We start from the raw sequence: 22,726 nt of genomic DNA, 5'->3' as shown, positions 1-22,726 counted from the left end.
TTCAGATGTACTGTAACACAGTTATTCTGAAACCGATTTTTAATAGGCTCAACGCACTGCAGCCATATTAGAAAGAAATTGGGTCTCTTCCTTGGGCCTACTTCCTTCACAGGTCTTACCAATTATACTAATTAAGGCTCTGTTGCATTTAGTGTAGCACAGTGTTCTCAAACTAATTTCAAGGACCCCCATAGAGTTACAGACACCCATAAGGGGCCATTGCCCATTTGGAACCACCTCAAGGATTCCTAGACCTTTTACAGTACCCACTGGTGTAGCAGAGTGATTCCAGTGAGCCCACATGCACACTATCAGCACCCTGACTCTGTTTGACCAGAATGGAACAGAGCCTTAGTTAGTTAGTTAGTTAGTTAGTTGCAGAACAATAAGTAGAAATAGCCAGTGGTGGAAAAAGTACTCAAATTTTTTACTTAAGTAAAAGTATCAATACTGCGATATAGAAATACTCTGTTACAAGTAAAAGTCTTGAATAACACATTTGCTTGAGTAAAAGTACAGTATTGGCATCAAAATGTACTTAAAGTGCCAAAAGTAAAATTACTCAATATGCAGAATGTCCTATTTCACAAGTGTTCAAAATGTATACAAATCTTTTGAAAATAGCAGATCTACAAGCTCAAAATACGTCGCAAATATGCGTCGTAAATAGCTCAAGTATATAGGGATAAAGTGGTTAATGCATGTTTTGTAATAATAATACAAATCTACAAGTTTTCAAATAATTGTAGTGGAGTAAAAAGTACAATATTTGCCAGTAAATAATCCAGTAAATTAAGTACTTGAGTAAATGCACTTTCCACCACTGGAAATAGCCTATTTTTTTTTAATAGTTTGAAAGATTTGAGTCTATCGTAACTTCCAAAGTCCGAACACAACACGCAATAATGAAGAGATAAAGCATGTGAGAGGAATTTAAAACTATGATAAGAAGTTGAACTTAGGGGGAATTAATAAAAAAAACTACAAATCGCGTCGTCGTCCGTCGCGTGGCGCGTGTCTATGACGATAGTGTGACGTAACGTTGCATAATGAAACAAGTCAAACAACATGGCAGCCTCCATCAGACTGCTGGTCCGGAGGGTACTGAGAGATCCTCACATAATAAACACTACACATATTAATGTTAATGTTAGACAACATGGAGGGAGGCTGCGATGGACGGCGTGTTGTTCAGCATCATGTCGCTGTTTCAGCGACGGTGCGGCGGACAGAAACACACACTTTGGCTTCGAGACCGTCCCTGAGTCTGAGAAGAAACAGAGAGGTAGGATAAATGCCGTGGTTCTCTCAACCTGTGGATCGGGACCCCCAGGGCGGTCCCCACATGACTGTCCCAGAGGACAGTGTAATGACTTCTAATACCTAAAAAGACCATTATTGATCTAAAGTAATCAACAAACTATACTATTAAAACTGGTTAAACATTGGTCAAAGTGTCAAATTATATAAGAAAGAGGCAAAACATGTGAAAATAGCAGCTCTACAAGCTCTCAACGCCATGCGTTCTGAGGTATTGTGAGCTTGTAGATCTGCCATTTTCACTATTTTTCTGTGGGAACTGAGCCAAACTAAATGTAATGTCTCAACTCCTACAATTCCAAGTTGTTCAGGGTTGGGGGTCCCAAGTTCAAATATGATTATTTTGGGGCGTCACAGCCTAAATAGGTTGAGAGCTGCTGGGCTTATTCAATGTATGCACACACAGTGGTGGAACTTGAAGTACTCACATTTTGTACCACAATGTAGAAATACTCTTGTTACATTGTGAAAGCACCAGTATTGAAAATGTATTTGAGTGAAAGTACAAGTATTGGCATCAAAATATATATACAGTAGTATTAAGAGTAGAAGTACTCATTATGCAGACTGTCCCATTTTCACAAGTTTCCTAATGTATCCTTTGAAAATAGCAGAACAAGTATATAGGGCTATAGGTCTGAACTGGTTGATGTATGTTTTTACAAAGTAACTAGTAACTAAAGTTTTCAAATAATTGTAGTGGAGTAAAAAGTACAATATTTGCCTCTTCTGAGATGTAGTGGAGTAGAAGTAAAAGTACTGAAAACTGGAAATATTCCAGTAAAGTAAAAAACACCTCAAAATTGTAATTAAGTACAGTACTTGAGTAAATGTACTCAGTTAATTTCCACCACTGTGTACACACACACACACACACACACACACACACACACACACACACACACACACACACACACCGAGATAATTAGGTGGATACTTGCTATTATCTGATAAAAAGCAATTCATTTTTCTTATGTGACCATCAATGAAGACACTGTTAAAGGGTGTAAGTGATTTCTTTTGAAGGTGGTCAATATCATTGTTACTAGAGTGTTCAATAGCAGGGGTCTACCCATCTCTACAGCAATACATTAGTAAACAGAAAATACATTTTCAGGTCGGGATACCAATTTTATACAATCAGGGAAGTTATGAAAGAAAACCAAAAATGAGCAGATTCGCTGGATGATTGCTCTCTCCTACTAAAAATGACAACCCACCTGAAAGTGTATTTTCTTTTTACTAAAGAGCTGTAGAGACAGAGAGACCCCTGTTTCTGACTGATCAAAACGTTTTAGTTTTAATAAAAAACATCACTTGCCTTTTAAGTATTGAATTTGATTGAGTGGTTAGATTTTAAGGCATTGCATCCAGTTATACTTGAGGACAGACTACAAAACGTCTCTCTCTCTCGCTCTCGCTCTCGCTCTCTGATGGTGAATAACTTAACTGTCCAGTCAGTGCAATACAGTACTGTAGCTCTAGCCTGGCATCGGACACACTGATAACGTGGATTCACTCTCGCGTTCCTCCCCGGTATCAGTCTGGAGTTCGGCCCATAGGGAGTGAGTATGAGAAATCAAAAAATTATCAGGCCAATCAGTGACTGCGTTTCAACTGCTGTCCGTACAACAGTGAAAAGCATCTAAATCTTTTTCTGATTTCTCATACTCGCTCCCTATGGGCCGAAGTCCAGACTGATACAGGGGAGGAACGTCAGGCGGTTCCACTGGATCCATCATGACTCAGAAGCAGTGGGTCCAGTGGAAGACACTCAAGACTCAACCACCTTAGAACAATGAATGGGGCGATCAAAAGCTGCTATGGTCAGATGGGGCTCCAAAACCTGTGCAGCCCACACACCTGTGAACGTGGAGAAGCAGACCATACCATGCAGCACTGATTTGTCTCAGTTGTCTGCCCTCTACTACCCAACCCCGTGCAGCTTAAAAGATTTTGCTGCGTTCAATAATATTGCAAAGGACTGTGTGAAGAATAGGGAAACTGTTATATAACCCAGTCATTCTCAACCTGTGGGTCGGGACCCCCAGGGAGGTCCCCAGATGACAGTTATGTGACAATTTAAGTACTTTTAAGACCATTTTAATACTTAAAAAAATTAAGAAAAAAGACATTACTGCATCTAAAGTAATCAACAAACTATACTATAAAAACTGTTAAAAAATTGCCAAATTGTCAAATAATATAAGAAAGAGGGAAACATTTTTAAAATAGCCTGTCTACACGCTCACAACGCCTCGTGTTGTGAGCTTGTAAATCTGCTATTTTTTTACAATATTTATCTATGGAACCGAGTCAAACGAAATCCAAGTGAACTCCAACAATTCCAAGTGCTTGTCAGAGTGGGGGGTTCAAATATTATTATATATGATATATCAACATGCTTCGAAGACACGGAAAGAAGAAGAATTTCTCAAACAGTGACTAACACATTAAGTAAGCCAGTTGTTGTTGTTCCTCCTGTCTCCATGTCTGCTCAGTGTACAAGGTGTTTGAGAGCGTGGCCCAGAAGTATGACGTGATGAATGATGCCATGAGTCTAGGCGTACACAGACTGTGGAAAGACATGCTACTGCACATCATGAACCCTCAGCCTGGACAACGCCTGCTGGACGTGGCCGGAGGCACAGGTAGGATTTACTTTGTCGTGGTGTGCCCTGTGTGTGTATAATAACTGCCTGCCTGACCTGTCCAGTCCAGTACTATGTGAATTACCTCAGAGTAGGGCTGGGCAATTCACTGAAAATATATTAAAACCACTATATAGAGCCAATATCCCACTTTATCTTGCTCATGTAGGTTAATCGAATACTCTAGAACAGTGGTTCTCAACCAGTGGTCCGGGGAAAACTAGTGGTCCTTGGGGCGGTACCAGGGGGTCCCCAGCGAGATTAGTTAAAGGGCAAGACCACTTTGGTAGAGGTCTGGTTTGTGTAGTTACCTTGCCATGATGTAACTCCAAAGGTGGACAAGAAATGAAAAATAATTGCTCCATTAATTAGAAATTGATAATTACAAATATGCTCCTCATTGACTTACATTGTACGCTAAAACAGCTCTCAAAGTCACTCTTTTAGCACATAAACGAACACAAACTAAGCTGATTCAGACAATATAGAATATGTTTTAATAAAAATGTCAACTTCCTGATGATTTTACTATTTGAAGATCCGGATCCTCCGATCCAGTCCAGGTTTTCTTTCTAATAAAAATAGCTAAATCAACAGTAAGTTAACATTTTTATTTAAAAAAAAAACAGTACTGGGTTTGGTGATCTTCTATATTGTCTGAATCGACTTTGTTTACATTTGTTTACATGCTAAAAGAGCTTGTAGATCTGCTATTTATGAAAAATCTTGAAAATGTGTACATACATACACTATTGTATGTATGTACTTTTTTGCTTTTGGGGGTCCATGGCACAAAACATTTTCAGATGCGGGTCCGCAGCCAAATGTATATCAATTTAGGGGTCCTTGGCATGAAAAAGGTTGAAAACCACTGCTCTAGAAGCAGTTTTGTTTTTGTTTTTGGAAAAAGATTTGAATAGATTTTTTTTATAATCAATTAAATCAATTTGTCTGATTAACCACTTAACCCTGGCCTGTGTAGACCAAATCATAATGACATCACCACAACCAAAAATGTATGTCCGGCTAGGTAATGCCGCCAGCGCATTTTAGCAGTATTATTCATTAACCTTATTTCTGGCAGAACAGAACATTTGATGATGTTGTTATTGACTATTAGAAATATTTTATTTTGTTCTAAATATCCACAGGTTGACAAACAACATAGTTCTACAATGGTACAAATGGAGATCACTGACGATGGTCTTATGACCGAAACGTTTGGTTCGGTCATAAGACCAAGAAAAGGTTTATTTTACTGGTCTCTGTGTAAGGAGTCATCTTTAAAAAAAATTGTGGTGTGCTGACAGTCTTTCACCACTCCTGTTCCTCTTAGTCTTTGAGACTACCGCACCTGCAACCAACCTGAGGGGGAAGAAACAGTGGACTTTACACTCAGAGTTAGAAATGGACAAATGAACACAGGATTTTATTCATCAAGACAATTACTGTATGCGTGCGTGTTATTTTGCATTATCGCCATTTTCCGTGTTGAAATATTTTCATACATTTACCAAACATAGCAGAAATAGCAGATCTACAAGCTTACAACACCGTGTCGTAAGCTTGTAGACCAGCTATTTCCGCTATTTTAAAAAATGTTTTTGAAAGTATAAAAGTATTAAAAGTGTCAGTAATTTATTTGTATATTTAAGTAATTTGTCTTATCTGCCCTGTGCAATTTGTGATTATGAAGCCTAAAAACCCCAACAGAAATTAAAATTGTATTCATAACGTTACAATTTGTAATGCCAAAAACACAATTAGATTGTTAATCGCAATTATTTGTGTGACAATTAATCGCCAACTTCAATTTGTAATGGTGACAGCTCTAATGCTCCCACCCAGGTGACATTGCCTTCCGTTTCCTGGACTATGTGCGCTCCCAGCAGGAGCGGCGGCAGCGGAGGGCCATGGGGGCCATGCAGACCCCGTCATGGCAGGACATCTCCAGCAAGTACTACGGCTCAGAGGACCAGGCCGGGGGCGAGCCCGGCCAGGAGTCCAGGGCCGTGGTGTGCGACATCAACAAGGAGATGCTCAAAGTGGGCAAGCAGAAAGCCGACGGCCTGGGCGTCGGCACCGCCGGTAAGCTCTCCAAACGGGAAGCTCAGAGTAGGGCTGGGCAACTAACCGAAAATATAAAGGAACCCACATTTAGAATCATTGGTGGGCCGTGGGACTGTTCAGAAACCTGCCTATCAATGACATCATCTATGGGGATTCCAAGCTAATGGAAACTTTCTCTTCTCTTACTGGAAAGTATCCTGAAATAGAAGCCATTGTTCTTGCATTAATTAACCCATTACGCAGGGCCGCAGGAAGGGTAGTGCGAGCGGTGCGGCAGCACAGGGCCCCGCGCTTGGGGGAGCCCCGCAAAAATAAATAAATAATAATAATAATAATAATCACATTTATTAACACATACAGTGCCAAGATCGCATCGATGCGTTCTTTCAAATCCAGCGCTTGAGTGCCAGGATTCCAAAGAACGCATTGATGCGTTCTTTTGAATTTTCCTTGTTTAATCTGTGATCGCACGGTCCTGTTTATTTCTCATCAACACTTTCGTTTTCCACTTACGTCACACAAACCCGGAGCCGGATGTAAAAAAAAAAAATCATTTCCGGGTCACATTGATTTTCTCCGGTGATTTTCGTCCAGAATAAGGAAAAACACGTTTTTTCACACGGTATAAAAAACGAACGGACAGCTCAACTTCTATTTTCTTTGGTCCGGGTGACTAACAGTCATCGTCGTAGTGTATCGCATCGTTTTCAGGCCGATCAGCGGGCCAGAGATTGTCGAAAACGTCACATCCTGGAATGACCGGATATGACGTGGGCCTGTTTGGGAGGGGGCGAGCGAGGTGATCAATGTGTGGACTTGCTGCTCTCTACTGGTGGAACTGTCGTAGGTGCTTGACATCACAATCAGAGAATGTATTTGAATGAAAAATTACAAAACAAAAAAATTAAAAAACACGCAAATTGCTGGTACAGGGGTGAGTACATTATGAATAAACTCTGGCAGTCAATGTGTTAAGAGTTATAAAAAGAAATAACCGCAAATAACCACCAAAAACTCGGAAATATCCGCCCAAAAGCACACGACTTCGCACGGGGCTACGCATTTCTCCCAGACGGCTCTGCGGGGACGCATCCGTGTCATTTTAGATTTCTTTGAGCTGTGCGGCACCAAGTGGCGCGCTATGAGCTTGTATATCTGCTATTTTAGAAAAAAACGTGAAAATGTTTGCCAATCTTTGAATACATATATTTATTTATTTTTAAGCAAATTGTTTTTACTCAAATCTTGGCTTCTGGGGGTCCCTGGAACAACATCTTTTGAGCTGGGGGTCCGCGGCCAAATACATATCATTTTGTGGTCCTTGACATGAAAACCACTGATATTATAGCAACAAAAAAAAATTCTGAGGATTTTTGTTAGAATTTGGAAGACAATTGTAGAATCCTCCAGAAGCAAAGATTTGAGTTAAAATGTTTGCTTTAAAGATATATAAGATTTGCAACAATTTCCCATGATTTAATTTTTCTTTTGCAGATCTACAAGTTCATGAGCTTGTATAGCTGCTATTTTTAGCCATTTAAAAGAAATCTTAAAATGACACAGATGCGTTCCAGGTCTTAAATGGTCAAAGAAATGAAAATAAATAAATTAAATAAAATGTTTCAAAAGCTTATTTGAGGTGACCAAAACCAGCCTACCGACGATGTCTCTGGTAGGCAGGTTTGTGAACTGTCCACAGTCGTTTTGTTTTAAAAGGAATGGTTTTGGACATACAGTACAAGGTTTCCCCCCGACAGCGACGACTTTAAAAAAAGGTTTATTTCCCCCCCCCCTGTTTTGTTGGTGTGGTGACTGGTGTGTTTGTTTTGTGCACTGCTGTGTGACACAGGCCTGTCCTGGGTGGTGGGAGACGCAGAGGAGTTGCCCTTTGATGATGGCCAGTTTGATGTGTACACCATTGCCTTTGGCATTCGCAACGTCACCCACGTGGATCAGGTGATGGATAAGACACTTAACATAATCATTGCCGTCTCCATATTGAAACTTTTTGTTTTTTAGTAAATTAATGCCCTACTTGATCACACTACAGCGTCGCACAAAAGCTTCAAAAGTAGCAGATCCAGAAAGCTCGAAACGCGGGCGACGCGTTTTGAGCTTGTAGATCTGCCAGTAGGGCCCAGTTAGGGCCAGTCCTTAATTTCCAGGCCCGTTGAGAACTCCAATATGAATTGCATGAATTATTATTATGAAACCCTGAAAAAAGAGCCTTTGTTTTCTTCTTGGGCTCAGCGAAGCCTCACGAGGGCACTCTGGCTATGTTAGTAGTGCACCTCTGAGTCATGCATAGTCAATTCATTTTAAGTGATCCTGTGGAGTCGCTGTCATTGATAATAGATGCTTCTAAATGCAATTTCTTTGTTATGTTCAGGCACTGCAAGAGGCACTGCGGGTACTGAAGCCCGGAGGAAGGTTCATGTGCTTAGAGTTCAGCAAAGTGACCAACCCTCTGTTGGCTAGGTGAGGACACAGAAGCAATGTAATGTAAAAAAAACTTTTACTTGGATGGATAGTTATACCTGCTTGTTATTATTTTGGGTCCTAGCACTGCTGGTGCTCAAACCTTATTGTTTATTTTATGGATTATTGGTCCGCCATTTCTTCCGTCCTGAAAGTATCTGGAGCTCTGTTAAGACCAAAAAATTCTAAACTCTGCAGATAGATCCAAAGTCTCAGCTGCTACTTAGGGTTTGAAGTCCAATTGGCCTCATGGTGGCGCTATAAGAAGCAACTTTATTTTGGGCCAAGTCAATTTAGTATAACAAAATCCCTTTCCACCACTGGGTTCTTTGGGGTATTCCTCGCGTATCTTCCCCATATATTTTGCTACCTATGGTCAGTCCAGAAGTCCCATCACCCCTTTTTTCACCCAAATATTTGACAATACACCCTTAAACCAGCACAGAATGTTCTCCAAGCATTCTTTCTTTCTTTCTTTCTTTCTTTCTTTCTTTCTTTCTTCCACCCTAAATGTATGTGAGTTTCAGACACCTTAGCTACAGTATGAAAGATTTTTATTGGACTAAAGTCCAATAAAAATGTCCATACTACAGTTCCCAAACTTAGCAGATACAGTAGGTTGAAAATCTCACCCACTACTCAGATTACTAATTATACAGATTGGCCAGATGGTGGAGCTATTTTGAACTTTTATGTTTTGTAAAAATATGTCACACAAATATGTCAGAACAATGTCACACATAGCAGTAGAACAGCTGTTGAATATTAAAATTTAAGTTGAAAGAAAATGTATGTTAACACATTGCATGCCAGTCGCGTAGATCTACGCGAACCTATTTAAAGCCGCAGCGTGCCAGTCGCGTAGATCTACGCGAACCGCCGATTCCCATTGAAATTGCCCCAGGTGCACTTTCCGAATTTTTTTTATCCATTTCCGTTTCCGGTTTCCGGTCGGAAACAGAATTATTCGGGTTCCGGTTTTTTCGATCGTATCCGCTTCCTGTCTGGGATCCTGTTTAAAACTCGATTTTCTCGGTTGTTGTTTTTCTCCTCGCTGATCACTGTTTAGCGTTGATCGGCTGTATCTTCAAGATGGCGGCTCGCATTTGGAAACTGTTTTCGCTGGCCGTTTCTCACAGATCCGCTGTGTGTTTAGAACCAAATGAACGCGCACTTTTAACTTATTTAGCGAGGTCTGTGGCGACATGAAAAAAACAAAAAAACAACAATAAAACGCTGGCACTGGTGAGTACATTATGAGATTAAACTCTGGCATGGAATGTGTTAAGGGTGGGACAGATTTAGATGCTTAATGAGAATTTTATAAGAATTCCAAATTATAACATAAGTGCTGTTTATTTCCAGATTTTTTTAATATCCAGCTTTTAAAATGATATTAGCATGACAGTAACTGTGCCATGTCATTCCGCAGGATGTATGATGCATACAGTTTTCAGATGATCCCGGTGCTGGGGGAGGTGATCGCAGGGGACTGGAAGTCCTACCAGTACCTGGTGGAGAGCATCCGCAAGTTCCCTGACCAGGTCAGACTGCTCAACTGACTCACTGCTCATGCTCACATGTTTAATAAGGTTTCTGTTAGGGCTGCAGCAATCGATCGATTATTCTCCTAGCGAATGATTAATCGAATAACCTAGATTTTTTTTTTGTCAAATGTTTTATTTTATTTCTATATAACAATGAATCAATTAAGTCCAATTTTATTCATAGTTTGTCATCGTGAGCTTTTAGAGCAGCTATTTTCCGTATTTATTATGTAAATTGCCTCTAAAGACATGTCCAAAATAGGGGTAGATTATTAAATTATTAATTATCTTTTTTGTAGTCGATTAAATCGATTAGCTCGATTAACTGTTGCACCCCTAGTTTCTGTATCAAGCTATGATATATTTTAATTATTTTTATTTGATGCCGAATCCTGTTTTGACTCTACAATTCTGTTCTTGTGTCACACACAATTTGCCTTATACTATTTTTATTTTGTCAACAGGAGACCTTCAAAGGTATGATTGAGGATGCTGGTTTCTACCGTGTCCAATATCACAACCTTACTGGAGGTGTAGTCGCCCTTCATTCTGGCTTCAAGCTGTGACACTTTCATCCACTGCCCCTTTAAACACTCATTTGTTGTTGGCTCTGTGACTGTGGGCTTTCCTGCTTGTACCAAAGACTGTCTGCGGAAGTACAAGAGTCTGTGGCATACAGTAAGCACAATGCCCTGTATCAGACTAGAGCTCAGTTCACAGGACGCATGCTGTGTATATTTGCTAAGTGTATTTATTTCTCTGTTCAGTGAAGCTTTCAAAAACATGAAAAAAACACAAGCAGAAATGCAAAAAGAGCTTAGAATGTACTGGTTCAGTACTTACAGTAGCTGTTGGTGAGTCAGTGAAAAAATATTTGTGGAAATGTTTTTCAAATGTCCACATTTGTACAATAAATGCAAAAACCTGCAGATATCAATGCTCTCTGTATCTGAGTGAAAATAATGATTTCAAACAATATACTGAGCGTTAGGGATTCCTGCAACAAGGACATAGGAAACCAGTTCAATGGAGGACAGTAGCACTACAGGGAACATTTCTTGGAGGAACTCAATGTTAGGTGGACCTTTTTTTTTTAAACAGTCCTGGTTAACAAGAGGTTGTTATGCATCAGACTCTGCCCTGGGTCTGATGGGTGTATTGTGCTGTGTATGTATGAGGACAGTCTGTTTCAGTGTCAGTGTTACATGCCTTACACATGTATTGGTAAGTATACTTCCTGAAAAATTGTTCTTTGTACTCAGGAATGCCAAATAATATTAGTAATATTTTAATCAATAAGGGAGAAACATTTAGTCTAGCAGCAGAGGCCCTCAGATTTTGAGGTACCCCAAAACTCAACTTTCTTCAGGGTCTCCCATTGATGAAAGGGATTGTTGTGAACTGAAATATTATATTATTAATATCATAATACAAGACTGTCTGGCTAATAAAGCGTCACTGTCTCTCATTTTTGACAATGTATTTGATATTACCTTTATATTACTTAATAAATTATGCATTTCATCCTCTATATTTTGTCCAGCAAAAGAGGCAACGAAGGAGTATATTGAAAGGTGGAAGTGGGGATTAGCTTTTTTTTATAAATATTTAACCACAGAAAATTCTGATGCTTGTAGATCTGCTATTTTCGACACCGTTGTATGACAAAGTATGCATCAAGCTTCAGTGTACGAGGTTTCAGAAATCTGATTAAAATCTAATTTCAAACCACTTAGGAATGTGATTCAGATCTGATTCATATAAATTAAAGAACAAATGTCAAAATAGCTTATCTACAAGCTCACAGCACAGTGTTGTGAGCTTGTAGATTATCTTCACTATATTATATTTACTATGTTCATTATATTTGAAATAGGGCTTAAAGTAATACTAGGTAACGTTTTCAACAAAACTAAAGTTAAGTACAGTTTTGAGTTTTTTTTTTTACTTGAGATGTACTCCACTACATCTCAGAGGCAAATATAGTACTTTTACTCCACTACAATTATTGGACAACTTTAGTTACAAGTTACTTTGCAGATATAAATCATTATATTATAAAACATACTTTAACCACTTTAGCCCTATTTTATACCTAGGCTATTTGAAAATATCCGATCTACAAGCTCACAACGCGTGAATTCAAAATGTACTTGAGTAAAAGTACAAAAGTATTGGTATCAAAATATACTTAAAGTACCAAAAGTAGAAAGTACTCATTCTGCAGAATGTCCCATTTCAGTTTTCAAATGTATAAAAATCTTTTGAAAATAGCAGATCTACAAGCTCACAATGCGCCGCATCGTGTATATAGGGCAGAAGTGGTTAATGTATGTTCTGTAATAACAATCAATATCTAGTAACTAGTAACTAAAGTTTTCATATAATTGTAGTAAAAGTACAATATTTGCCTCTGAGATGTAGTGGAGTAGAAGTAAAAGTACTGGAAATACTCCAGTAAAGTAAAAATACCTCAAAATGTTACTTAAGTACAGTACTTGAGTAAATGCCCAACAGATAATGATATGTAACACTGGAGATATAAATAAATGTACATTTAACAGGTTGTTATATAATGCCACAGTCATTTTTTTTATTGTTTTTTTATGTTTGCTCAAATCTAAGCATAATAATCAAGTGAAGTGAAAACAGAGTAAATATTGATTACATCAGAGCGTATCCCATCAGGCCAACATGTTCTTTCTTCTCATCCTCCTCCTACAGCTCCCTCTGCTGGAGACGACAGGAAAGACATCTGTGTAGGGGGACACATAGATATATATATAAGAAAGGCTAGATGGCTCAAGGGGGGCGTCGCAAGCGTAGCTCAACCGCGGCCATCTTGCGACAATCATTCATAACATTATGTCTATGGTACATGTATTATTGAAATAACCATAGCGTGCTATAATTATAATCATGGATTTTATATGAAAATAACATTACGTATGCAGTATCATAACTACATCTTTGGTGTTTACAACACACCAAACCGTTTGAAAATCGGATGAAAATTGAGCACGCTATGGTTATTTCAATAGTACATGTATACCATAGACATAATGTTATGAATGAGCGAGCTGACTGTCGCAAGATGGCCGCCATGTGGCAACGTAGTACTCCATTGGCCAGCAGCGCAGGTGAGTCATCTAGTGTTTATATATATCTATGCAGATCTACAAGCTGAGCTTGTAGATCTGCATAAAGGTCTGACTGGTGAAACTGATGTCATCACATTTTGATACTCAGCCTCTTCTAGGCTGAGTATCCTAGAACAGTGGTTCTCAACCTGTGGGTCGGGACCTCCAGGGGGGTATAAAATAAAAAAAAAGGCCGTTACTGCATCAAAAGTAATAAACTGACTATAGGACTATAAAAACTGGTCAAACGTTGTGAAAATAGCAGATCTACAAGCTCACAATGCCTCGCGTTGCGAGGCTTGTAGATCTGCTATTTTCACAATTTTTATCTAACCGAAAATGTAATGCCTCAACTCCTACATTCCAAGTGCTTGTCAGGGTGGGGGGGCCCCAATTTAAATATGATTATTCTGGGGGGTCACAGCCTGCAAACGGTTGAGAACCACTGATCTATAAAGGCCCTCAAGGGACCCCTGAGGGTCCCCAGACCCCACTTTGAGAACCACTTCTTTAAGGAAAGTGAAAAAATAAAAATAATAAAGAACTGGCTTTAAATATGAACAACACAAAACGTCTCGCACCCGCTAGTAATCCCATTACTCTACTCTTCACCCACTATTAATCCCATTACTCTACTCTTCACCCGCTAGTAATCCCATTACTCTACTCTACACCCGCTAGTAATCCCATTACTCTACTTTAAACATATTGTTTATAATGCATTATAGACCTATATTAAGTGCTACCTTAACCCCTTATGCCAAAACCTTTAGGTATGTTTTACTATTTTAAAATAGTTAACCCATTAAGACCTGGATCTGTGTCATTTTTTGATTTGAGCTAAAAAGCATTATTTTACACTTTGGCTATTCAAAAATAGCAGATCTACAAGCTCGTAGTGCGGCACCAAGTGCAGCGCTACGAGCTTGTAGATCTGCTATTTTCGAAAAATCGAGAAAAAGTGTGCAAATTAATATATTTATATTCTTTTAAAGCGAACATTTTTAACTCAAATCTTTGCCTCTGGCTGGGGGTCCCTGGAACAACATATTTTGAGATGGGGGTCGGCGGCCAAATAGGCGACATGTCATTGTGGGGGTCCTTGACATGAAGAAGTTTGAGAACCACTGATTATAGAAACATAGGTTTTTCAGAAAACTGTTAGGATTTAGAAGACATAGTAAGAATCGGCCTCAGGCCTTAATGGGTTCAAATAGCCGATCTACAAGCTCACAACGTGTGGATGTAGGTCGGCTATTTGAACTATTTTACAATGTTTTTCAAAATAGTACAAAATGCCAAAACAGTGTTTAGGCATAAGGGGTTAATAAGGGGTACGGCGGTGCCCACAAATAATACCCTTTAACCCTTTAAGATAAGTGCCAACATGTATAACTACAATGACACAGATACTTTCCCGGTTTTAATGGGTTAAATGAATGAATAATGTCAGTCCTTACCTTTGATTCCATCAGTGTTTTATATCTGGTCCAGCACCTCCTTCGGGGGGATCATGGGGTCAAACGTGCCTGTGGAGGAGCATCCAATCACAAAGCAGACCTCGTTAGCCTCATAGCATCATATCGTTAGCCTCATAGCATCATATCGTTAGCCTCATAGCATCATATCGTTAGCCTCATAGCATCATATTTCCCAATATTATAAAGCATTGAATTCATGGAGAGTCTCCTTTGAGTCTTAGCATCTTTCCACCGGTAATCAAATTATTGTCTCAGGAATGCGACAAAAACAAAAAATCTTCATGAATTCAAGGCTTCAAGGGGTGAGTAATTGATAGAAAATAAGTCATTATTTGGGTGAACTACTCCTTTAAGTTATTTCCGCTCCTGACCAGATCAGAAAATTGTATTTTTTGTTATTTCTGCTTTGTTGTTGAATTGTGCACTTCTGCTTTATTTTAGTTTTTACCCTGTAAAGCACTTTGAGCTGCATTTATGTCATGAAAGGGGCTGCTATATAAATCAAGTTTATTATTATTATTATCATTATTGATCCCAGGCTGACAGAACAGTAGCCATACGTACTGCATTGGTAGAGGCGGTTGACCCTCAGGATGTCGGTGGGGTCGATCTGGCTGTTTCCCAGGCGGACGTTGGGGTTGGGGATCGGCACGATGGTGGGACGGCCGTTCCGGGAGAAGGCGGTGCTAAACCGGGGAGAAGAAAAAACACACACACACACACACACACACACACACACACACACACACACACACACACACACACGGTCACATGACGTTTACTGTCGGCTGAGGAGATTATAGCGCCGTTTTTCAGACTTTTTTTCATGTCAAGGACCTCCAAAATGATATGTATTTGGTGGACGGGGACCCCCCCATGTCAAAATATTTTGTTTCAGGGACCCCCCCCCCTTAAGAAAATGTTGTATTCAAAGATTAGCAAAAACAGCAGATCTACAAGCTCATAGCGCGGCACCGAGTGCCACGCTATGAGCTTGTATATCTGCTATTTTTGAATAGCACAAAGTATAAAAGGTTAAATTGGTTAAAATTGTGATGCTATATTAAACACATTTTGCTGCGGACCCCTCTGGAGCCCCTCCCCAAAAGACCCCTGGGGGTCCCCGCACCCCACTTTGAGAACCAATGCATCATAGGACAGCGATTCTTAGAGCTGTCGCCGTGAAAACATTTAAGTTGACGTTTAATTGTCAGAGAAATAATTGTGATTAACGTTTTTTTTGGCGTCGAGCATATGAATGCAAATGTCATTTCTGTTTGCGTTTTTAGGATCATAATCAATAATTGCACAGGTCAGATATGACAAATAACTTAAATACAACAATTTTATGCTCTCAAAATGTCTTTAAAATAATGGAAATAGCACAATACAAGCTTACAGTGCGTTGTGCGTTGTTACAGTGCTATTTTTATATTTAAAAATGCATAAACATTTTTCAACATGGACGCAATTATGACGATTATGGAAAATAAGGAAAAGACTGCGTATTTTCAATAAATAAAGAAGGAAAAAAACGTATTTTTTGTTGAGCGTTGCCCTTTATCACCAGAGCATAAATCAGGCTTAGTTTATGCTCTTTAAAACTAGAGTTTGATTTACTGCACCGCTCTTTTTATTTAATTAGAATCAGAAATGATGGCTGCAATTACAGAGTTATGGTTTGATAGCATGTTATTATATCAGCATACATACATGGGCAATGCGGCCCCACCTTCACTTAACGTGGCCCTCAGGTTAATATCAGAATAGTGATATATTATTGATTTCAGCTGTTATGATGCAAACATGACCCGCTTTCATTACTTCAGTCTATATTAGTTGCTTAATGAGTAGTATTAACATTCTTCTTTTAGTCTTAGTCTACAATTAGTCTTTTTTTATGTCCAATGTATTTGTAATTAATTTCATAAAGTTAACATAAGTATAACTAAATGCATTTGAATTTGTTACTAATCAGGATTCCAATTCAAAAATAGCAGATCTACAAGCTCAAAACTGCGACGCGTTTTGAGCTTGTAGATCGGCTATTTTTGCTACTTTTGTGTGACATAGAATGGCCTGACAGTATATGCAATGTGTCTCTCTGGAGCGAGTGTGAAATATAGTGGCCCTCTGCATCATCATCAAGTTGCATCATCCCTGTTATACAGTAAAAGCTTAACATGTTTGGGGTCATTTTAACATCTACTCAGGCTTTTGTGTTTCACCTGCAGACAGTTCATAAGTTGCTTGATTAAGTATTTAGATATTTGATATAATTTTATATTAATTTTGCCCTTCCTTCAAACTCCATTTTAACCATGTTAGATCAATCAAAAACACTCGTCCTTGGTTCTGGTGACTCATACTTCCCTCTTAATACGTGAGGGAGCCGTGTTTTTTCGATTATGTTTTTCATTAATATTTTAAATATATATATATTGTATTTATTTTTTTAAATTTTCCGGCAAACATATTTAAAAAATAATGAAAAAGTTAATTGAAAAAACAAGGCCCCCTCACGTATTAGGAGGGCAGTATGAGTCACCAGAACCAAGGACGGGTGTTTCTGATGAATGTAACATGGTTAAAATGGAGTTTGAAGTTACAATGGGTTTGTATAGGAAGGGGGCGTGTCTGATAAAATGAATATTAAAAATCTAAATACTGAATCAAGCAACTTAAAAACTATCTGGGTGAAACATAAAGCCTGAGTAGATGTTAAAATGACCCCAAACATGATAAAAGTGAAATAATGTATACAATATTGTGCGGTTTACCCTGAATAGTGCATGACAGATCTGTAGTTATACGGGGTGTTCAGGTTCCTGGTCCGGATCTTGCGGAAATTAGACTCCGTTCCTGGAGGAGAAATGAGATGGATTAGAATTCACAGACGTACACACAGACACACACACACACACACACACACACACACACACACACACACACACACACACACACACACACACACACACACACACACACACACACACACACACACACACACACACACACACACACACACACACACACACACACACACACACACACACACACAAACACACACACACACACACAGGTAAACACGCACACACACTCAAACGCACACACACACGCATGCACGCACGCACACGCACACAGGCACACGCACGCGCACGCCGTGCAAGTGCCATCCAAACAAAGTATCAGAAAGAAATGTAGGTGTATATATTTTGTTTGATTTAGTGTTTAGATTTGTTCCGGTCCTCTTGTAGTTCTAATCCAGAGAGACTATAATGAAACACAAATAAAAACAGCCTGAAAGCCTTCAGTACCTCTAGAGCAAGGGTTCCCAAACTTTTCATTCCACGACCCCCCAAAATAATCAGATTTGAACTGGGGACCCCCCAAAATAATCATATTTGAACTGAGGACCCCCCAAAATAATCATATTTGAACTGGGGACCCCCCACCCTGACAAGCACTTGAAATTGTAGGCATTACATTTAGTTTGACTCGTTTCCACAGATAAATATTGTGAAAATAGCCGATCTACAAGCAAGTGCGAGGCGTTGTGAGCTTGTAGATCGGCTACAAGCCGCTTATAGATCCGCTTGTAGATTGGCTTGTAGATTGGCTTGTAGATTGGCTTGTAGATTGGCTATTTTCACAATGTTTGTTTCTTTCTTACGTGATATTTGACAGTTTGGTATTAAAAAGGTCTTAAAAGTCATTAAGTTATAACTTTATAAATGTGCTGAAACCCTGTATATACTCATACTGTATGTTGGTTTGTTTACTGTGTTGAGAGAGGAAACTATGTAGCACATTAAAGCTAATCCACCCCCCACCCCCCTCCCCCCCACAATAATTTGGCGACCCCCCTTGGGGTCCCGACCCCCAGTTTGGGAACCACTGCCATAGAGCCCCAAACAGGGAGGAGCGCTGCCCCTACCTGTTCATATAGGAACTACATCCTGTGTGTGCTGGTGTGTGTGTGTGTGTGTGTGTGTTAGCCTGGCGTAGACAGACTATATCACTGTGTGGTTATGAGTCTGGTGCTTCTATGAGGACGTTTTTTTTCCCAAGGGGCGGGATCAAAACAATGGCCCTCGACGCAATTGGTTAGACCTACAACCAACTACCAATTACAGTCTCCCATATTTGAATACTGGGCCCTGATTGGTCACCCACGTCTTCTGGAGCAGGAAATGGATTCTCTATGGAGCGGTGCCAGACCCAAATCTGCGAGTGCAATCTTTTTTTGCACTCGCAGATTCGTCTGGTCCCAGGCTGTGTGTGTGTGTGTGTGTGTGTGTGTGTGTGTGTGTGTGTGTGTGTGTGTGTGTGTGTGTGTGTGTGTGTGTGTGTGTGTGTGTGTGTGTGTGTGTGTGTGTGTGTGTGTGTGTGTGTTTAGGACCCACCAGGCTGGACGTTCTCCAGCAGGATGCGTACGTTCCGGTCCCGGTCAGAGCGGGTCTGCTCGTGGTCAAAACCCAGAGCGTGGAGCAGCTCGTGTTGGATGGTTCCCAGGAAGATACATCCCCGCCTCTGGAGGGACACGGGCTGACCGTTGCCCTGACGACCCACGAAGGAGGAGCACCTGAGGTATGGGATGGATGGAGAAAGTACTCACATGTTTTTACTAAAGAAAAAGTATCAATACCAGCAATGTTACTCTGTTACAAGTGAAAAGTCTGGAATTATAACATTTACTTGAGTAAAAGTACGAAAGTATTGGCATCAAAATGTACTTAAAGTACTAAAAGTAGAAAGTACTCATTATGCAGAATGTCCCATGTTAAGTTTTCAAATGTATAAAAGAATCATTTGAAAATAGCAGATCTACAAGCTCATAATGCGTCGCATCGCGACGCATTATGAGCTTGTCGATCGGCTATTTTCAAATGGCCAAAATGTATATAGGGCTGAAGTGGGTATTGTATGTTTTGTAATAATAATCCAGTCCGGGTTTTCTTCTTAATAAAAATAGAAAAATCAACAGATAGTTTCACCGTAAGTCAATGAGGAGCAGATTTTTTAATAATCACTTTCTAATCAATGGAGCAATTATTTGTGATTTCTTGTTCACCTTTGGAGTGTGTGTGTGTGTGTGTGTGTGTGTGTGTGTGTGTGTGTGTGTGTGTGTGTGTGTGTGTGTACCCTTGGCGAGACTGGATGTTCAGGAAGGCTCTCTCATTTCTTCGTTGGTAGAAACGGACGCAGGTTGTCTGAGTGAAGGAGTTCAGACCCTGGAGGATCACGTTCCTCTCGTTGGCCGCTGGAAAGGTTTTATTACAATGTTATTAAAACTGTAATAATCTTAATACAATGTTATTAAGACCGTTATCATCGTATTACAATGTTAATGGCTGTGTCACTTCTGTAATCCTATTGATTGGTCCACAGCAGACCACTTTAAATGTTGACATTTAACTGTTGAAATGTTACTATGACACTTTTGGTAGGGTTTTGGGTTGTGTAGTGTACACCAGTGGTGTAAAGTAACTAAGTAAGTACATTTACTCAAGTACTGTACTTAAGTAAAATCTTTAGATATTTTTACTTTACTAGATTATTTCCAATTTTCAGTACTTTTACTTCTACTACACTACATCTCAGAGGCAAATATAGACTACAATTATTTTAAAACTTTAAATAGCAGATCTACAAGCTCAAATATCTGAGTACTTCTTCCACCACTGGTAGTTGTCATAGAGCAGTGGTTCTCAAACTGTGGGTGGGGACCCCCAGGGAGGTCCCCAAATTATTTTGGGGGGTCCCCAGATGATTAGCTTAATGTGCAACATAGTTTTCTCTCTCAACAAACCAACAGTATAAGTGTATACAGGGTATCTGCACATTTATAAAGTTATAATTTAATGACTTTTATGAGACCTTTTTAATACCTCTAAAATGAAAATAATATATGAAAAAATATGACCGTTACAACATCTTTAGTTTGTTGACAAACAAAAACTATACTATAAGAAAGTGTCAAACATTGTCCAAATTATTAAATATTTTCACAATATTTATCCGTGGAACTGAGTAAAAGTGCTTGTCAGGGTGGGGGGGTCATCAGGGGGTCCCCAGTTCACATATGATTATTTCGGGGGCCTGAACTGTATATCAGAATCCGTACCGTACTGGTTGGAGATGGTGAAGGGAACGTAGACGCGTCCGTCGGTGGCTTTGGGCCACAGACAGCTGCGTGTTCGTCCTGTACACGGGTCAGCGTTCCCCAGGCCCGTCGGCAAGGCGATGTCCATGTCCACGATCCTCATCTCCTCGTCCTCATAGTCTCCTGGGACAAACGGGAAGATACATAAATGTTCTGTCAGCACAACGATCAGAACAGTTTGGTTTATTTTCAGCATCGTTTTGGACAACATTAAAAATACATTCATTGGTGGGAAAAAAGTACTCGATTGTTTTACTTGAGTAACAGTGTCGATACTACTAATGCAGAAATACTCTGTGAGTGAGTAAAAAGTACGGAATTCAAAATGTACTCGAGTAAAAGTACAAAAGAGTTGGTATCGAAATGTACCAAAAGTAAAAGTACTCATCATGCAGAATGTCCCATTTCACTAGTTATCATATGTCTAAAATGTATGAAAACCTTTTGAAAAAAGCAGATCTACAAGCTCACAATGCGTCGCATCGCGACACATTGTGAGCTTGTAGATCGGCTATTTTCAAACAGCTGAAATATATATAGAGCTTAAGTGGTTAATTTGTGTTTACTCTGCACTTGGTCTGCTCTTTTTCCCCCTCTACTACACCAAACCTCTTTGCAGGAAATAGCCGATCTACAAGGTGTGAGCTTGTAGATCGGCTATTTCTGTCTTCTATTAGTTCTCCTTAGAATAGGGATGCTGTAGGGTTCAAGTATAGTTAAAGGGATAGTTCACCCAAATAATTACCTTTTTTCTATTATAGTCCATGAGCCAGACAAGATTTCATTACTGAAAGAGTGGACAAAACCATACCTTATAGGGTCAATATAAGTCAATAAATATATGATAACCTTTCCACAGGAGCAGCTTTTTCATAGTTATCACACGTTTTGTTATTTTCCCCATACGTACATGACAGGTGAAAAAATTACAACATTTAAAGAATAGTTAATAATTGGGCATTATATAGGAAAACATGCCTGAATTTGCATATTTAAATTTACAATTTCAGAAAACTTGTAATACGATAAATCATTGTCTTCATGTAAGTAATCAACTGGGGAAGTTTCATTATGATAACAATTTTTTAAATGTCTTTATTTTTCACCTGTCATGTACGTATGGGGAAAATAACAAAATGTGTGATAACTATGAAAAAGCTGCTCCTGTGGAAAGGTTATCATATATTTATTTACTTATATTGACCCTATAAACAATTTAATATAGGTATGGCTTTGCCCACTCTTTCAGTAATCATTGCTCAATTTTGGGGCTCTGGCTCATGGACTATATGTATTAGTCACTCAATGGAGACTTGAATTCATGGATATTTATTAGTTTTTGTCTCATTCCTAAGACAATTATCTGATGACCAGCGGACCGGTAGGCAGCGGTTCCGGTAGGAGACACAAAGGAGACTCTTTGTGTCTCCTACCGGAACCGCTGCTGGTCATCAAATTATTGTCTTATGAATGAGACAAAAAAATATCCATGAATTCATCGTAGAAAAAAAGTCATTTTGGGTGAACTATCCCTTTAATGTAAGAAAATTATCCTATCATACGCGCCCCCCCCCTTTTTTTTTATGTCAAGGACCCCCAAAATGATATGGATTTGGCCGCGGACCCCCATCTCAAAATATGTTGTTCCAGGGACCCCCATGAAGCAAAGATTTGAGTTACAAATGTCTTTTAAAAAGTATTATATTCAAAGATTTGCAAAAATGTTCACAAAGTTTTAAAAAATAGCAGATCTACAAGCTCATAGCGCGGCACCGCGGCTATGAGCTTGTAGATCTGCTATTTTTGAATAGCCCAAAGTATAAAAGGTTAAAGTGGTTAAAATTATTGCGACGCTGTATTAAAACATTTAGCT

The 22,726-nt window shown here is 39.3% G+C and overlaps 2 protein-coding genes across 2 annotated transcripts in view; one reads left to right on the top strand and one right to left on the bottom strand.

The window, feature by feature from the left end:
• Window positions 1-1,066: 1,066 nt before the first annotated feature.
• On the top strand, window positions 1,067-11,006 carry coq5 (coenzyme Q5, methyltransferase). The gene is made up of 7 exons (XM_080432893.1): window positions 1,067-1,285; window positions 3,822-3,971; window positions 5,820-6,059; window positions 7,891-7,997; window positions 8,431-8,519; window positions 9,952-10,063; window positions 10,531-11,006. Exons 1-7 carry the CDS (start codon window positions 1,069-1,071, stop codon window positions 10,630-10,632), a joined length of 1,017 nt encoding a protein of 338 aa, XP_080289019.1. The 5' UTR covers window positions 1,067-1,068; the 3' UTR covers window positions 10,633-11,006.
• Window positions 11,007-12,626: 1,620 nt separating this feature from the next.
• The window catches only part of LOC308088796 (low choriolytic enzyme-like), a 13,373-nt gene continuing 3,273 nt past the window's right edge, over window positions 12,627-22,726 (bottom strand). The window contains exons 4-10 of the mRNA XM_080433378.1: window positions 20,815-20,976; window positions 19,833-19,950; window positions 19,094-19,272; window positions 17,468-17,549; window positions 15,252-15,373; window positions 14,667-14,735; window positions 12,627-12,821 (exon numbers count right to left, since the gene is read on the bottom strand). Coding sequence (XP_080289504.1) covers window positions 14,686-14,735; window positions 15,252-15,373; window positions 17,468-17,549; window positions 19,094-19,272; window positions 19,833-19,950; window positions 20,815-20,976 — 713 coding nt within the window. The 3' untranslated portion in view covers window positions 12,627-12,821; window positions 14,667-14,685. The remainder of the gene's footprint in view (window positions 12,822-14,666; window positions 14,736-15,251; window positions 15,374-17,467; window positions 17,550-19,093; window positions 19,273-19,832; window positions 19,951-20,814; window positions 20,977-22,726) is intronic.

Source organism: Gymnoscopelus braueri (assembly GCF_963280865.1).
Source record: "Gymnoscopelus braueri genome assembly, chromosome: 7".
Classification (NCBI taxonomy): Eukaryota; Metazoa; Chordata; class Actinopteri; order Myctophiformes; family Myctophidae; genus Gymnoscopelus; species Gymnoscopelus braueri.
This window is presented reverse-complemented; position numbering and strand designations above follow the sequence as displayed.

Coding starts and splice junctions, on each gene's coding strand:
- coq5 (XM_080432893.1), top strand. CDS start 1,069: ATGGCAGCCTCCATCAGACTGCTGGTCCGGAGGGTACTGAGAGATCCT. Junction 1,286..3,821: donor GTCTGAGAAGAAACAGAGAG/GTAGGATAAATG, acceptor ATGTCTGCTCAG/TGTACAAGGTGTTTGAGAGC. Junction 3,972..5,819: donor GGACGTGGCCGGAGGCACAG/GTAGGATTTACT, acceptor GCTCCCACCCAG/GTGACATTGCCTTCCGTTTC.